Below are 16,165 nucleotides of genomic sequence, written 5' to 3'. Positions count from 1 at the left end.
GAGGGTGGGCCCTAAGCTGGACCACTCCCTCCGGTAAGGATAAGTGGTGCCATGCATCCATCCTTACACGACCTAGTGTGATCTATGTGCATTGAGCTGAGTGCTTCAGACACATGGTTGTATTTCCATTCTCATCTGTACTATGCCAAGGAGGAACCATTGTTATTCTAATTTACAGATGAAAAAACTGAGGTTAGAGAGGGGGCAGTCCTTTACACAAGGTCACAGGCTTAGTAATAGAAGTACCAGCCTTCCACTGACCAGCACGGGTGCTCGCATGTATGAGGGTGCCTGCCTCCTTTTAGGGCTCTCTAAGCCCTCGTGGCACTGCGTTCCAGTTGTCCATCACTCTCAGTCTTTGGCAGCAGGTCACAAAGTGGTGGGTGCTTCTCCCACATTTGCTTGGAGAAACGAACCCAGCTGTGAGTTGGGGGTCTTGTGGAGTGGAGGAGTGGCGATGCACAGGACCCCCTTGCATGTCTTGGCTGCCATGTGGGGTATTGCTGGAGGTTCACCTAGCATGGCTTGTCTGAATGAAGACACGGAGGTCCATGTGTATATCGGTGTGGCAGGGCTCCCCAGGAAAGCCCCGAGAGGCACATGCGCTAGGGGAGATATGCTCTTGCCTGCACTCCATCACTGGGTCGATAGTCCACGCTGGCCCACGTGGGTCACTCTGCCCCTTCGCATGGCTGAGAGCTGTCTCCTCTAAATATAGCCCAGCGGGCTGAGCTCAGGCCTATTTTAGGCCCAGGCTGGGAGGTGGCCAGGCGTTCCCCAGGCTCTCAGAGAAACCATTGCTGCCTCCATCCTGTCCTGCTCCCGGGAGCCGACATCAGGCCCCCTGACTGACTACCCACATCATGCCCGAGGAGACTCAAGAAGGTAGGAGATAACTGAGGGGAGGCAAGGCCCCAGAATTATGACCCTGTCCCCTGTCCCACTGACCTCACTTCCTAACTAGTCATCAGTTACCATGTCCCAGTTCAAGTAATGGGACCTGCCCCCCGTGCATGGAGGAAGGCCTATCATGCTGGAACCCCTCCTCACCTCACCTGCCTGTTTCCTCTGCTAGAGACAGAAAGGATGGAGGGAGCTACCCAGTTGGGGGAGGGGCAGCTATAGGCTGTGCCCCAGGGGGTGTGGATGGGTCAGAGGCCTGGCCAGTTCAGCGCTTCGTTCCTTCGGGGAAGAGGCTGAGTGGGCCACTGCTTCCAGGAAGCATTTGGGCACATGACCAAGGGACTGGGAGTGGATAGGCTTCTGGTTGCTTTCAACTATCCACCCTCCCCACCCCATCCCCCATCACCACATTTTCAATATTTTACACTGGATGGGAGGGGCCCAACCCTGAGTTGGAGGAGGTGTTACCTCCTTTTGAGGTCTTAATGATTTACTGAGTTTTTCTTAGTAACGAACAACCCGAGTTCGATTTAGAAAATGTAGGAAAGCACAGCCAAAGACGGGATTTAATATCACTCCCAACACACCGCCCAGACGTAATAACTGGCAGCATCTGTTTTTGTTGTACTTTTGAGCACGTCAGGGGGCAGTTTCAGGCAAATCATGAAGGTTGAGTTACTGTTCAGAAAGCGATAGACCCAGAGAGTCTACTCACCCTTGTCCCTATCAGGAAATGTCCCACTTTGTGATCTAGCTTCTAGCTGGGCATCTGGGGCTCTTAAGGAGACAAGATTTTTAAAAAATGTCAAAGACCGGAAGAAAATAAAATTTTCAGAAATCACAAAATAAACACTAACTGGTCAGAGGTTGTGAATGGATAATTAGAAAGCCATGTATTGGGTCAAAAAGACCTTTTCTCATCTCTCAACGTAACAAATATATGTGTGCAAACGTATATATATATATATATATAACCTTTTTTTAATGGAGATGCCTAATGGTGGCAATGTTGTACTCTTTTGGGAGCTGGGGGTAGCCATTGTGGCAGACAATTTGAGGATAGGTTTAAAAAAGTCCCTGCTTTTTGACCCAGTAATTCTGCTTCTGGAATTTGTTCTTATTAACTGTTGGGAAACAGATATTTCATACTCAGCAATGCACATCCTTTTCTAGGGGTTATGCATTTTCAAAGGGAACTGGAAACAACCTAAATGCCCTGAAGACCTCAGAGGCCTGTGAAAGTCTGATAGCAAAGGCGGGTCTCCTGTCTTGATTTTGAGTGAAAACAGCAGGGTTCACAGCAGGACAGCATAATCACGCTGAGTATGTTAAAGAACACAGAGCCAATGCCAGGAGAGAAAGGCACCGTCAGCAAGCGTGGCGCTGCTTCTGCTGGGGACCAGAACACGAGGCTCTGGGGCTGGCCTGATGGCTAATTCCCAGGGAAAACCGATAGCAGAAGAGGCAGGAATGAACTTCAAGCACTGCGAGTTATTCCTCCAAGGCTGATAAATTCTCTAGAAATCAGCAGACAGAGGAATACCTGAAAGTCTCTGAGGTGCTTGGAAGGAAACAAACGTGAACAAGTCAAGGGCACCTCCCGCTATTGTGGGTGTAATGGGCCTATAGGGTTCCAGGGTCATCTTGGTTCCAAAATCAAGGTTCGTTCCTGAGTTGGTTTTAGGGGCTTAGGAGCCCCATGCCCTTTAGTCCTGTCCCCATCTCCTCTGAGCCCCCGCTGCCTCTAGAAGCCACCTAGAAGAGAGGGGGTGACCCGCTGCCTCAATCAGCCACATGCTGCTCCAGCAGACACCACGGCACCGATGCTGAGCCCGAGGAACAGGGCATCGCTGGCCCCCAACCACGTGCAAGAGGTGCACCTGCACCACGTGGAGTCCATCAGTGACCTACACAGTGGAGGTAAGCCAGGTAGGGGAACAAGACACAGCTACTGGGAGAGGAAAGTACACCCACTGCCCTCGATGGCCCATTCACCCTGCAGGCTCGCTGCGCCCCTCCCTGGCCGAGGAGGCACAGCCATGGGACGAGCTGCTGGGCATCCTGCCACCATCACTGTGTGCCCAGTGCGGCTGCAGCCCCATGCACAGCCGAGGGGGCTTCCTGCTGCTACTCACACTGCTGGTGTTCACCTGCCTGGTGCTTGCCGTCCTGGCCGTCTACCTGAGCGGTATGGAGGCACAAGAAGCCAGTGGGAACCAAGGGCATGGAAGGGGGACCAGGAGGCTCTTCTGTGTGGTTGGAGGAAGCAGTTGCAGAGGCTGAGGCAGTGAAGGGTGGGGTAGGGGTTCTCGGCACCCTCGGGCACTGGGCTGGGTGGGTGTAGTTGTGGGGGTGGCATTGGTCTGATAATCCTCCATCCTGCCTGCCTGTCCGCAGTGCTGCAGAGTGAATCCCTACGCACGCTGGCGCACACACTGCGCACACAGGAGGAGATGCTTCTCAAACTCCGGCTGGCCAGCCTCAGCCAGCTGCGCAGGCTCAACTCCAGTGAGGCCCGAGCACCCAGCTGAGATGTCACTTGGACCTGGGGTCTGGGGAGTGTGTGTAGGGGGATAAAGTGGCCATTGGCAGGCTTCTCCTCTCCCACTGCTGTACCACTCTCCTTCCTCAGTAAACATTCTGTAAGAGTCTGATCTGGCCCCACAGCTACCCGCCTCTCCTGGCTTGTTTGGGCCAAGCCTAGCCAAGGCTTCTGGTGCCAAGACCCTGCTCTGGGTGGCCTAAGGTCAGAGGAAGCAATACAGCCTCCTGGTTCCTGCTGTGGCCTATCAGCACTTTCTAGCCTCCCCCAGATAGCAGGTTCAGAAGTCTAGAAATAGCTGCCCCTACCCCAGTCACCCAAACTCTGCCAGGCCTCCTGGTGGGGGTCCAGCTTCAGCTCTCAAGACAGGCTGAGCTCTGAGTAGGAGGAAGAGGGCCATCTGAACAGAGACTCTCGGAGGGCAAAGATGAGGTGGAGGAGAGACTCAGCTGGGCCCAAGCCTGGGGTAGTGGAGGGGGAGGGTGGGCCGGCAGAAACACCCAGGAGCCAGGGCCAAGAAGGCTGAGCATTCAGTTTAATTATCTCTAATAATCTTTAAAAATCACATAAATCCATTCCAGGCAGCCTGACCTTCCCACCTGTTGTGGTGGCATCTGTCCAGATGCCAACCGCCCCCCCAAGGAAGTGGTTCATCCCAGGGGAACAGGTCTGAGAAAGGAGATAAAGGGACAGCCCTCCTACTGCCTGCCCCACAGCCCTGGGACAGGCGCACATCCGCCTTGGCCTGAGACGGCAGGAAGAGGCCACAGGGCTGAGTGCAGGGGCAAAGGGCCAGGATCCCAAGTGACCCGGCCTCCAGCCACCCACCCCTATGTCTGCTTTTGGTTTTGTCATTAAGAAAATAAAGCGACAATTTCTGGCAAGGACCAGTTGTTGCACTGTCTTCTGTTAAAAATACGGGCAATGGTGTGGACAGTCTCCACCTCAGCTGGTCCTGGCTCACAGGATGTCCGCCCGCTTGTCTCGCATGCGGCTGCGTGCCTTGGTCCGCGCTTTGAAGGCAGAAGCATTGTACAGGTGCTGAAGTGGGGGCAAAGAGTGATGATCTGGTGAGCTGGGGAGGGGGAGGCCCAGGGCTTCTCCTCTAGCCCCTGCAGAGCTCCAGGAGGTGGGGATGGAGGGTGCCCAAGGGTGCGAACCTTCTCAAAACGCGAGATCTTGCAGGCCTTCAGGGCAGCGGCATCTAGCACTAGCACAGGGCCCAGGCCAAAGATGTCACGAAGCAGCTCATTGTTCTGGGGGCAGAGACAGCGGTGAGCTCAGGCCAGTTCCAGGCAGACAAGCTGGGCGGCCCCTCCCTGCTGGCCTCCCCACCTGGAGGTGGTGGTGCATGCCCGACCCCAGCGCGTCCTTGAAGGCGGCGTAGACCCGGCGCCGAGCCCAGCTGTCCACGTAGAGCACTTCGAGGCCGAAGCGGACTGTTTCTTCCTCACACTCACTGCCCTGCAGGGTAGAGGGGCCGGCAGGACTGGGCTTGGCACTGTGCCCGGGAATGCACTCCTGCCAGGACACACACATTCTCACACGCACCTCGACAGAGTGCAGCACGGCACGGAAAGTAGAACGCTGGCGCCGGCGGTCAGCTTTGGCGCGGTACTTGTTGCTGTCGGTGGCCAGAGTGCGCAGGGCACTGCAGAGGGCGTCCATGTCCTCGTAAACAAAGTCCTCCTGCAGTGGGAGCGACGAAGGGTGTGTGAGCAGAAGCCTGAGCTCGGTTGGCTTTCAACGTGGGGTTCTCCAAACCCTTCCTTTCACTGAGGAAGTCTTTTTCTTCTCTGCCCGGCCCCCCTGAATCCCTTCTTGGCCCCTGCCTAGGCTGGACACCCCTGCTCAGAGAACCCCTACACGGCCCCTAGCACGTGAGTCTGTGTTGGGGCTACTTCCGCTCTCCAGTGACCTAAGGGTCTTGCTTTCTGTGGTATCCCCTTCATCCAGCCTGGGATAGGCAGGTGGTGTCAGCGGGCACCCCCCCTCACACCTCAAGGTCCCGGGCAAGCTCAAAGAGCAGTGCGATGGTCTCGCCGGCAGCGATCCGCAGGTTCACACTTTCGCTGGACAAGAGCTGGGGCAGCCGGGGCAGCTGCCTGGGGAGGGGGCAAACAGAGCTATGTCTGTGGGTTGGGAGCCTCTTCGCCTTTCCCCTCCCAGACCCAGGAGGCAGTCATCCCTACCTGTCAAGGATGTGGCTGATGTGGGCGCTGGGGCAGATGGTGAGTAGCAATGCCCAGGCCTGCAGGGCAGCACAGAACAGGCCGTGCAGGCTCGTAGGAGCCACAGGAGCTGTGGAGCCACCCACACCACAAGCCCGGCTGAAAACACCTTCCAAGCAGGAGAGGCAAGAGACCAGGTCCTAGGGGCACAGGGGAGGCAGGACAGTGGCTCAGGACAGAGCTAGGGCCTAGGTGCTCTATTACCTGTGCCCAAAGGCCACTTACCTGGACATCGGCAGCAGCTACATAACAGCCCAAGCCCAGAGCAGAAGCACACTGTTGGGAAGAGGGAAAGCCAGGTCATGGTCAGAGAGTGAGCTTGGGTTCCTAGCCACGAGGGCTCGCCCTCAGAGTAGGGGAAGCTGGAGGCAGGTGGAACCCACCTCTCTGTTTAGGGGCTGAGTGACAGAAGGGTGTCACAGAGCATGGAACACTCACGTGGAGCCGGGCAGCAGGGCTCGCTGTGCTGTCACTGAGCACGGAGACCAGGAGGGGCTGCAGGCTGTGGAACAGCTCCTCACCCTTGGGTCCAGGGCCCAGCTGCACACAGAGCAGACCTAGCATGGCGGCGGCCAGGGCCTGTTCCTCGCCCTTCCCTGCAGGGATGCTTTTTAGTCAGCCATGCACAAAGGTCAGCACCTGGCCAGTTCAGGTCACCCACGTGCCCTGGGTCCAACCTTTCTTGAGGCACTTTTCCAAGGCATCGGCCAGTGTGAGGTGGCGCTCCGTCAAGAAGTCCGGCAGTAGGCGTGAAGCCAGGGCCAGGCGCAAGCTCTCAAGGGCGCCTTGCCGTGTCTTGGTGCTAGGAGATAAAATAGAGGGGTTCTGTGAGCCAGCGCGACCTGAATCACATTTGGCATGGGTGGAGCAGGGACATGGGCGTAGGGATTGGCTGGCAGTCAGGGGTACCTCTTGTCTGTGAGGCAGTCCACATACTCCTTCAATTTCTCCTCAAGGTCCTCCTGCTGGCCCTGCTCATCCACGGCATCCCCCCCTGCAAGGCCAGCTGGTCAGCCCTGCCTCCTGCCCTTGCCCATGGAGCCCCCACCGAGTCCCTGCCAAACTCCCACCCACTCTCACCAAGGCTGTCCTCTGCCGCGGTGCTAAGAAGGCTGGGGCAGTCACTGGTGGTGCTGCGGGCCTCACTGGCTGCCTCATCCTCGCTGGAACCTGAGTCAACTTGGGTACTGCTCCGGGTACCTGAGGAGGGTGGAATGGGGAACGTGGCCTGCCTCCATTGATGAGCGATGGCTGGGGCTACCTCACCCAGCCTCATGAACCCACAAGAGACAATGCTGTCCACCTCTAGATGAGAAAACCAAGGCTGAGGTGGGAGCCACAGGGGCTGCTGCAGGAAACACTGAGCCAGCATGTAGGAGAAAGGGAACGAGGTCTACCTGCCGGGCACTAGGCCCAGCCCAGGAAAATCTGGCAGGCACAGTAAACAGAGCCTCCCTGAGACCAGAGCCTGCTTTAAGGAGGAGACTGCAAGCCAGGTGGAGGCAGAAGGGGCTGCATAGGTACCACCTGGGCCTGTGGCCCAGCCCGGAGTGGGCGCACATCCAGGAAGATCTTGGGGGAGCCCAGCTACCAGCCCAGATTATGCCCCAAAATGGCCAAGGCAAGAGTCAGGGACTTAGATTACAAGGTCAGTCAGACTCAGGGTTCAAATCCCAGCTCCACATCTTAACAGGGACATAACCAGGTCAGGAACTTAGCCTTCAAAGACTCAGTTTCTCTGCAAAACAGAGATGCCAAAGCACCTCTTTCGAGTGGAGCAAATGAAGACAATGACTTTAACAACTGACTAGTTATGGCTCTTCTGTGGACCAACGAGCTTACCAGGTCACTCATCGGCCTTGGGAGCGGAAACCCAGCTGCTAGTGGATATGGGAGGGTGCCCCTGCCTTCAAGCATACTATCTTCTGAGCTTCCCTTGGTCCATCCAAGGCTTTCAGCCCTGGGTGGATGGACACAAGAGCTCCTCCTGTCCCTAGGAAGGGCAGGAAGTGGACTGCCCCTGAAAATAGGTGAACACAGGGGAATGTCAGGCTCGGCAGAACTGAGCAGTCCTGTGTGTGGGTTCTGCTCAGGACCAGGGGCTGGCTTTGGCCAGGGCAGCTGCTGAAGCAGAGACCCAGATGGGTTCTGGTCACCAAGCTGGCCCTACTTCTCAGAAACTATAAACTCCATATGCCTGCGGGACAAAGTCCAACACTCACTCAGGTCTCTGCTCACCACTCTACCGACTGGAGCACCCAGGTTCCTTCATTTTCTCCACTGTGCCATGGTCCCTCCAGATACCATGCCTCTGCACAACTTGTCCCCTCCCACTGTGCTCTTCTCTTGACCTTCTCAGGACTCACTCAGAAGTCCCAACCTTGAGCCTTCCTTGGTTCCTAAGTCTACGGCAGGCGCCACTCAGTGAACTAGTCCTTTAACACCAGTCCTTACGGAATGTCACTACCCTCTTAGGTGTCCTCCACCCAAGCCCCATCAGGGTGGTGGCAAGGTCTGAGCTGTGCCTAGCAAGGCACCCACCCCATCACTGCCCAGTAAACATGTGTTTGCTGCATGCACCAGGACAGGCTCCTGGTGGACGCTGATAAGCAGATGGGGACCACCTCAGGCTCCAAGGCACTCATCCACCCTCTAGGGCCAGGTCGGCCAAGGTCAGAATCCTGCAGCTTCCCTATCGCCCCCTCCCTCAGTTCTCCTCCCCAGGCCTCCCGACAACTTCCAGTCCAGTCTTGGAAAAGATCAGGAATTGGGGAAATTGCTCTGTCCTGCGAGTTTGTCCACCACAGCAGGTAACTGGGGCGGAGGAGCAACAGGTAAACCGAGTCCGGGAGGTGCGTACCGGGTTAGGGTCTGGAGCACAGACTCCTTCCTGACCAGCAAGCAGCGCGCTCAACTTGCGCGCACACGTGGCAGCCGTCTCCCGGAGCACGTGCGAACAGCTGGGAAGTTGCAGGAGACCGTGCCACGCTGATCCCGGCACAGATTTCCGCCCAGGACCCTCGGGGACACCGACAGGGCCCCACGCAGGGCCCCACGCGGGGCCCATCGCTCATCAGTTGTCCCGTGCTCCCCACTTACCCCCTCCGCGGCGCTGGCCACCCTTGCGGGGTGCGCTGCCCTTACGAGCACGCGGCATTGCGGGTATCGGGCACGAGGGGGCGTGGGGTCAGGGACCCGGCGGGCGGGGGCTCCAGACCAGCGAGACGCCGGCCGGTGCGCTGAGATGAGACTTGAGCAGAAGACGGGAGCCACACGCCGCGCGTGCCACCATCTTCACGAGGCGCCCCGCCCTGCCAAACCGGTGGAAGCGCCCCGCCCTGCTAGACGGGTCGCCGGGAAGGCGAGTTCCTGGTCATTCGGTTCAGACCCACAGCCGCGCGGCCAAAACTACTAGTCCCTAGGGGCTGCGCGCGCAGATTGCCGCCTTTCGGGTGGGCGCAGAGCACCTCGGGAATTGTAGTCTACTCCCACAACCCTTAGGCCCACGACACTAGGTGAACTATATACCCACAATGCTCTGCGTCCTCCCTCACCCCCACCACGGGTACGCCTCCACAGTCGTTAACTCGGAAGCTGCCCCACTGGAGCCGCCCACCACGCAATGACCCGCATCTAGGGGCACTTGCAGCGGGCGGGACGCTCGCGATGGGATGAACTTAGGGCTTGGTGCAACAGAGGGAACAGCCAAACCTCAGGCAGTGAAAGAAAAAATGACTTTATGATGAAAGAAAGCAAAGTACAGACAACAGCTTACATACCTTAGCCAAGATAATGGGGCCTACATGCCCTTGGAGTGGTAAGTCTCCTGTGACCACTTCATGGACACAGTGATGTGTAGGAATTGAACCCTGGGCTGGTGACCCTAACCATTTGGAACCTTCTCTCTCCCTGGGGCTGCTTCCTTTTAAGAGGGATCAGGTGATCTCACAGGGCCCTGGTTTTAAAACGGCGTGAACTTTTTTTTCTGGTCTCTTTCATGGGAGGTGGGGTGTGTGTATGAGAGGATTGGCTAGGCTAAATAGAACAAGAGACAGAATCCTCCAGGACTGGTAAATGGCAGCGGGGTCAAGAGGGTTGGGGCAGGTGACTCCTGGCTTTATGCTGCTTCAGGCCCAGGCTCAGGCCTGGGCTCCTGGCAGTTGGGGCCAGCCCAGCCCCAGTAACAGCGGCAGCTGAAGGACTCCCAAGTTCCAGGGCTGCCATCTGGCTGCAGGTGCAGAAAGGCTTCCAGCTGTCCTGGGTCTTGCCGGGCACAGCGCCCATGGCCATGGCACCACTGATGACTGCAGGCTATGGCCGCCCTGGTCACGTTGATCACATAAGAACCCAGGGTATCCACCAGGTAGTCATGAAGACGCCAGCACTTCTCCTGAGAAGGGAGGGATGTATCAATACTCCTGCTCGGTGGCTCTGACATGGTCTCTTCCCGACCCTGGGACCCCAACACAGGCTGAGTGCCAGGCTGGAGGCGGGGCAGGCAATGATCACCTCAGAACTGGAGATGCTCAGATCCCCCCAGAGCACCACGCCGGCTGCCCCCAGCGCTGCGCTCACACCAATGGTATGCATAAGGTCATCCTGGAAGCAGAGAGCTGTTAAGCCAGGGCTCTGCTGGCCAGATCCATCTGATCCACCTTCCAGGAACCTGGCTCACTGCCATGATCTGGTTCCACATCCAGAGTAGGGCCCCTTGGTACTGAACCTCTGAGTGGCTTCTCAGGCCCTCTGTTCAGACAATGTCTTCCCTCAGACCAGGGCTCCAAGGCTGGGCCTTGCCTTCTTCCTCAAGATCTTCTGGGGCAGAGCCACAGCTCATCAGATGCTCCAGGACAGAACCGTGCCCCTCCACCCCCACCCCACCAACTAGATCAGGGCCTCCCCCTCAAATCCCCCTCAGACCTTCCTAGGACAGGGTCATGCCTCCTCGCTAGACATCAACCTCCACTCACCTGGGACAGGAACCTCCCAGAGCACTGGTGTGTGAGGCGGACATAGGCCAGGACAGGCAGGGAATGTGGGTGCCCAGCGAGGGCCACACGAAATGCCTCTTCCAGACGGTACCTGACAAATGTCTGGTGGTAAACAGGAGGCAGCCTGGGTGGGAGGTAGATGCTGGGGAAGAGGGCGCTGGAGGCAGCCCAGAGCCAATGCAGTTGGGTGTTGCGGGCGACGGTGGCTGCGTGGCAGTGGCCCGTGTAATTAGAAGCCATACCATGCCAGCCGTTGCCACAGGCTGGGAAGTGGTAGAAACCCCAGAGCCCACGGGGCCGCAGTGCTTGGCCCAGCCGCAGCGTGCCTTCCATCAGTGCACGGGCTGCCTTTTCAAAGCCAGTACGGGCCTGGTGGAGCTGCTCCTGGGGGTTCAGGTCGGGGAATGCCTGCTGTGCCCAAGCCCATGAGGCTGCCTGATAGGCTCGGCGGCGGCCCCAGTTCCCAGCCCAGAGTGGATACCATTCCTCCCAGTCCAGCACTGCCAGGCCAGCGAAGCCAGGTCCCAGAATGCGGTGGATCTGGGAGGCAGCCCGTGCCAGGTGGCGGTCAAGGAGCACAGCCTGGGGGATGCCCCCATTGTGAGCTGTGCCCCTGGGCCCAAGGTAGGGATAGAGGCCAAGCTGGTTCTTGTAGAAGATGGTGATGTTCTGACCATGGAAACGGTGGCCGCGGTTGGCTATGATGCCCAGGGTCTCCAGTGGCAAATGCACACCAAAGCGGGCCCTACAGTGTGCTGAGGGTACGTTCCACAGCACCGAGAAGGGGCGTTCGGGGCCCTGAAGCAGGGGCTGGCCACAGCCCAGGCACAGGGCCACCCCTAGCACCAGGGCCGGGCCTAGCTGCATGGTCATGCCTCGGGAATGGAAACCTGCAGGAGAAAAGGGCTGTGAGCTTAAAGTCCATGGCCTTACCTCCCACACAGCAGAGAAAGCTGGGAAAACTTCCTCAGCTCCCAAGAAGACTGGGGGTAGGAAAAGCACAGTCCTCAAGGGGTCCCATACGCCTCAGAGCAGCGACACCCCAAGCAGGCCTGGGCAGCTACCTTCTCATGTTTTCCATCTCTGTCATGGCACTACTACTGTACCCTCTGACACCTTCTCTATCCACAAGTCCCCTTATTTCCTCTGCCCATCTTGTTTCCTGCCCCAATGACACTCAGCCCCCACCTTGCCTGGCTTAATTCCTACTCAGCACTCAAGTCTCTGCTGTGGGATCACCTCCGGTGGGAGGTTTTCTGGAGCTCCAGGTAGAGGGTGCTTAGGCTCCCACTGTCCCAGCATAGACCCTGCCACTGTATCTGTCTCCCTGTCACCTTGGGTCAAGAGCCTATCTAGTAAGATCCTATCTATCTAGTTTCCCGTTGTTCATGCCCAGACCAGGGCCTAACATATAGTAGGTGCTTAGTGAATGGTGATGAGTGAGTGAATGCAGAAGGGACAGACACTCTGTTCCCTGAACATGGCAGAGTGGGTGTGGCAAAGGGCAGGTGTCCTTCCATCCATGGCCTCAGGGCCAAGGTAGATCTGGAGGCTCCTGGAGGGACAGGGGACCTAAGATGAGGCTGAGAGGTAAGAGTGGGGGTCAACAAATAAACTGTCATAGCTACACCCAACAAAAGCCTTTATTCGGCCACACTGACAGCTCTGAGCCAGAGCCAGGAGCCATCTCCTGGCCTTATTGGCACTTAGGAAACATGCTCAGGCTAAAGCTGTCCCCAGAGGTCAGGGGTTAGGGGCTGAGGTATGGCCAGTGTGCTGAGGCTAGGACTGTCCTGGGCAGTTCACTGACCCAGAAAGACAGTGCCTTGCCCTTAGTGGCTCTCAGATGTCCTTTTCCATCCAGAAGATGGGGCATCCTCTCAGGTCACAGTATTGTGTCTCCAGCAGGTTTTGTGGAAGGGGCCTTGCTGGAAGTAGTGATGAGGAGGTCAAGGGCTCAGGCAGGGGAGGGGGTGGTGGCAAGGATGGCCCTTTGGGGGCTCTTGGAGCAGCTTGAGCAGTCGGGCTGAGGACATTGCAGGGTGGTCGGGGGGGAAAGGCCCTGGGGAAGGCACTGAGCAAGGTGGTGGGCAGCCGTCGGCTGGTGAAGACCAGGCCCTGCACAGGCTCACCCAGCCGGTAGCCCAGGTGGGCATAAAAGTTTAACTGGTCATGGGTGGTGAGATGCAGCCGGCGGAAGCCCCGGGCCTGGGCAAAGACCTCAAGGCCCTCCATGAGGCAGCGGCCAAAGCCACGGCCCCTTAGAGCCCGGGCCACCACCACTGTCTCTACTAGCAGGCTCTGGGGCTGGTCCAGCACCCGTGACAGGCGGGCATGGCCCACCACGATGGGGGCTGCCCCGGGTGTGGGGTTGGAACTCAGCAGCATCAGGCAGAGGGGGAAGTTGTCTGAAGACTGGCCCAAGGAGTGCAGGCGGGAGGCCCGGCTGCGGGGCCACTGCTCATTGATGAGGTCGGCACAGGCATCCAGGAGCTCAGGTCGGCAGTGCACAGGCTCCAGGGTCAGCTCAGTTGAGCCAGGTCTGAGGGTCATCTCTGGATGGCATGCAGAACCCGGGGTCAGTTCAGATAGCCTGGGGCTCAGGATCAGCTCTGGCTGGTGTGCAGGATCCAGGGTCAGCTTGGCCAGGTTGGATCTCGGGATTGGCTCTGGCTGGCATGCAGGATCCAGAGTCAGCTCAGCTGGGCTGGTACTCAGGATCAGCTCCATCCAGTGTGTAGGGTCTAGGGTAGGGGTCAGCTTGGCTGGGCCAGGGCTCAGAGTCAACTCCTGCCTACATGCAAGATCCAGGCTTGGCTAAGTCAGGCTGGGAGCCAAGGCTATCTCTTGCTGGGCTGCAGGTGGCTCAGTGCCAAGCTGGGGGTTAAGGCCATGGTCTCCAGGACCTGGCATCTCCTCAGACCACAAGGGTACTCCTCCTATGGACACCAGCCATGCTGGGCTGTTCTAGGAGGGAGGATAGGCCTGGAGCAGGAAGGGGCTGACAGAGTACTAGGGGAGCCATGCATCCTAGAACAGGGGAGTAGTGGGCTGCACCTTGTTCCCATACTCACCTAATAGCACAGGTAAGCCGGAGGAGACCCATTTCTTTTCTATACCTAGGGGAGCTGACTCAGGTGGACAGCAGAGGGGATGGGTTTAGAGTGTCATGCCCCACACTGGACAGAGGCTGAGGGCTAAAGGCTGGGGCAGAACCTAGGAGTCCTGGCCCTAGCCTGGTCTGGCTACAACTTTGTCCTCCCCAGGACAGTTGATCTAGCCCTATACCACTGCAGCTCGCTGGCTAGTGGACAGAACATGCAAACCAGACACCATGACCCCTGCTTAAACCCATCCAAGGCTCCTTTTGGGGGGAACACAACTATCGCCAGGACCCCCCTTGCCTATATTCCAGGTCACCCTTTTTGACCACCTGGGCCACGCCCACCATTTAACAGATCCTGGGACACCACTCACCCACCCATTGGGCTGTTTCCTCCTCCCTGGATTGCCTTCTCTGCCTGGGGCACAGGGCCCATGATCCCCTCCCCAACACTACCAGGGCACTTTGATTGAGCATAGACCCAACTGTACCCTCAGATGGGGCCCCAGTAGCACTAACAAGGGGCCTGGCTCACAGTCACACAGCAGCGGTAGCTCCTGCAAGCCTGGTTCTGCACTGGCCTGAGTTTCGTAGCAACCCTAGATAAGGACCACAGCTTCCTTCCTCCATTCACAGGGGTTCCAACGGCCACCAGCTTAGGGATCCAGATCTTCTGCACCCAAACCCCATTGTTTGCCCATCCTACCTCAGGCCCTGCTGGCAGAAGGATCTATGTTGGGGGATTTCTGGCGGTGGGGGTGAGGGCTGGGGGAGGTGCTGGGCCCCACCATTCTACTCACCTGCTTATCAGAGGGGGTGTCGTGGCTCCCCTTCCCCACCTCCCCAGGAAGGTCCCTTGAGTTGAGGCCAATTCCACACTGATCAGTAACAGGTGGGCCTCTCGCCTCACACCACATTCCACTCCGAGGGCTCTAAGGCCCTCACCTGCAATCAGTTACCTCCGCAGCTGCGACACCCTTTCACCAGGAGGAAGGAAGCCCCAGGATCTGCCTCTAGGCCTGGAACCTCAATCTTCCCCCCCGGTTTAACCCCTTCAGTACCGACCCAACCCACTGTGGGCGGGGCCCCTGGGTCCTCAGAGAGAGGAGGCACTGTCCCTCTGGTGCCTCGGTTTTCCCCTCCCTCTTAGTGGGTGGCAAACCGTGCTGTTGTGGGGGTGAGGGGCTTCGGGAGCTTGACTCTGGGTGGGTGTGGTTCGGCATGCTCTGGGAGGGAACCACAGACACAGGGAGGGCGTGCGGGGCGACACAGGCACTTGACTGCACGCGCGGAGAAGACAGATGCGCGGGGTATAAAGAGCACGGACACGCAGCGCACGGGGTGAGGGCGGTACTGACATGTTGAAGCCGGGATTCAGGATGCTCGGCGTCCTGGCTCCGCACAGATCGGGAACTCGCTGTCTCTGGCTCGGACTCCTCCGTCCGCCCGCGCTGGCCCCTAGCGGTGCGGCGGACGCACTGCGGTCGTCGCAAGCCGCGGCGCACCACTTGGTCCAGAGTCTCCCGGGGCGGCCAGGCCCCGCCCCCAGGCCCCCGTGTGACCCTCTTAGGCCCCGCCCCCGGCCCATGCGTCATAACACTGACGGGACGCAGACTTGGTCTGTACCCTGGCTCCGCCTCTTCCCCGCCCGAGCGCGCTGAACCCAGCCCTGCTCCCTGCGCGTCGCCACTCGGACCCAACGCTGGCTCCATCTCCTGTTGGCTCCGCCCCTCCGGGCCCCGCCCCATGGAGGCCCAGTCTCTCGCTCCGTGCGTCACCGCTTAGGTCCCGCCTCGATTTGGCTCTGCGGAGGCGGTGCTGGCGCCTGGTGCTCCCCAAGCCTAAGCTGGGCGGGCAGGCCCCTCCTCCAGTTGGCTCCGCTCCCGCCTCACCCCCGGACTCAGGTCTCGCCCCTGCTCCGCTTTGTCTCAGCTCCCGGCCTTCTGCCCCCGTCCAGCGTGGAAATGGCCAGGTGGAACTTCCTCTTGAAATGTGGGCCCCGCCCTGGGAAGCGGCCGCCCTCGGACTGACGTCAGATCTGAGAGACGAGACTACTGTGCCCTCTGGATCCTGGCGCCTGCACATTTTAGGCGCTCAATAAACAGCATTTGATGCAAGAATCATCATTTGCTTTATTTTCGGGGCTGGTGCCTCTGAACGGATTCAAGTTGCGTGCAGGGCTGTTTACCATCAACACATAGTAAGAGTCAAAGGGCTCTACCTCTATAGCCAAAGAGCATGGGTTCGAATCTCAGCTTCCCTGTTTTCTCGCTGTGCAACCTTGGGCAGAGGGCTTTCTCTCCCATTGTGCCTCAGTTTCCTCATAGCGTCTTGTTAGGACTGAATGAGTTAGCCTACTTAAAATGCTTAGCACAGGACTTGGAGAAGAGTAGGC

At 58.3% G+C, this 16,165-nt stretch overlaps 4 protein-coding genes across 12 annotated transcripts in view; 1 reads left to right on the top strand and 3 right to left on the bottom strand.

Annotated features, from left to right (window-relative positions):
* The first annotated feature begins 2,660 nt into the window (after window positions 1-2,660).
* LSMEM2 (leucine rich single-pass membrane protein 2) lies at window positions 2,661-3,954 on the top strand. Its single transcript, XM_023533352.1, has 3 exons — window positions 2,661-2,823; window positions 2,906-3,091; window positions 3,301-3,954. Exons 1-3 carry the CDS (start codon window positions 2,727-2,729, stop codon window positions 3,432-3,434), a joined length of 417 nt encoding a protein of 138 aa, XP_023389120.1. The 5' UTR covers window positions 2,661-2,726; the 3' UTR covers window positions 3,435-3,954.
* A 5-nt stretch (window positions 3,955-3,959) lies between these two features.
* IFRD2 (interferon related developmental regulator 2) lies at window positions 3,960-9,096 on the bottom strand. Of its 3 annotated transcripts, XM_011364712.2 has the most exons (12): window positions 8,776-9,093; window positions 6,757-6,876; window positions 6,586-6,670; window positions 6,354-6,478; window positions 6,115-6,272; window positions 5,902-5,952; window positions 5,638-5,816; window positions 5,445-5,550; window positions 4,997-5,134; window positions 4,781-4,909; window positions 4,606-4,701; window positions 3,960-4,486 (listed from the first exon to the last, which is right to left on the bottom strand). In XM_011364712.2, exons 1-12 carry the CDS (start codon window positions 8,831-8,833, stop codon window positions 4,406-4,408), a joined length of 1,326 nt encoding a protein of 441 aa, XP_011363014.1. In that variant the 5' UTR covers window positions 8,834-9,093; the 3' UTR covers window positions 3,960-4,405. The 3 variants fall into 3 exon arrangements, with proteins under 3 accessions (XP_011363014.1, XP_011363013.1, XP_023389109.1); XM_011364711.2 differs by having other exon boundaries at window positions 3,960-4,701; window positions 8,776-9,096; XM_023533341.1 differs by lacking the exons at window positions 6,586-6,670; window positions 8,776-9,093 and having other exon boundaries at window positions 3,960-4,701.
* Window positions 9,097-9,395: 299 nt separating this feature from the next.
* Window positions 9,396-16,165, bottom strand: part of HYAL3 (hyaluronoglucosaminidase 3) — a 7,171-nt gene continuing 401 nt past the window's right edge. The window contains 4 exon segments of the mRNA XM_011364705.2: window positions 9,396-9,822; window positions 9,824-10,066; window positions 10,186-10,275; window positions 10,647-11,557. Of these exon segments, the coding sequence (XP_011363007.2) occupies window positions 9,763-9,822; window positions 9,824-10,066; window positions 10,186-10,275; window positions 10,647-11,540 (1,287 nt within the window). The 5' untranslated portion in view covers window positions 11,541-11,557 and the 3' untranslated portion in view covers window positions 9,396-9,762.
* The window catches only part of NAT6 (N-acetyltransferase 6), a 4,819-nt gene continuing 946 nt past the window's right edge, over window positions 12,293-16,165 (bottom strand). The window contains exons 1-3 of one of the 7 annotated variants that reach the window (XM_023533346.1): window positions 15,129-15,145; window positions 14,571-14,715; window positions 12,293-13,340 (exon numbers count right to left, since the gene is read on the bottom strand). In XM_023533346.1, the coding sequence (XP_023389114.1) occupies window positions 12,510-13,340; window positions 14,571-14,687 (948 nt within the window). In that variant the 5' untranslated portion in view covers window positions 14,688-14,715; window positions 15,129-15,145 and the 3' untranslated portion in view covers window positions 12,293-12,509. The other 6 variants (XM_023533343.1, XM_023533348.1, XM_023533344.1 and 3 more) reach the window with 6 other exon arrangements.

Source organism: Pteropus vampyrus, unplaced genomic scaffold (assembly GCF_000151845.1).
Source record: "Pteropus vampyrus isolate Shadow unplaced genomic scaffold, Pvam_2.0 Scaffold100, whole genome shotgun sequence".
In the NCBI taxonomy this organism is placed as follows: domain Eukaryota; kingdom Metazoa; phylum Chordata; class Mammalia; order Chiroptera; family Pteropodidae; genus Pteropus; species Pteropus vampyrus.
This window is presented reverse-complemented; position numbering and strand designations above follow the sequence as displayed.

Excerpts from the sequence above, each read along its gene's own strand:
- LSMEM2 (XM_023533352.1), top strand. The coding sequence starts at position 2,727 with ATGCTGAGCCCGAGGAACAGGGCATCGCTGGCCCCCAACCACGTGCAA. Across the intron at positions 2,824-2,905 it reads CAGTGACCTACACAGTGGAG|GCTCGCTGCGCCCCTCCCTG; the intron begins GTAAGCCAGGTA and ends TTCACCCTGCAG. Across the intron at positions 3,092-3,300 it reads CCTGGCCGTCTACCTGAGCG|TGCTGCAGAGTGAATCCCTA; the intron begins GTATGGAGGCAC and ends GCCTGTCCGCAG.
- IFRD2 (XM_011364711.2), bottom strand. The coding sequence starts at position 8,833 with ATGCCGCGTGCTCGTAAGGGCAGCGCACCCCGCAAGGGTGGCCAGCGC. Across the intron at positions 6,273-6,353 it reads GGAAAAGTGCCTCAAGAAAG|GGAAGGGCGAGGAACAGGCC; the intron begins GTTGGACCCAGG and ends GCATCCCTGCAG. Across the intron at positions 4,702-4,780 it reads GCATGCACCACCACCTCCAG|AACAATGAGCTGCTTCGTGA; the intron begins GTGGGGAGGCCA and ends CTCTGCCCCCAG.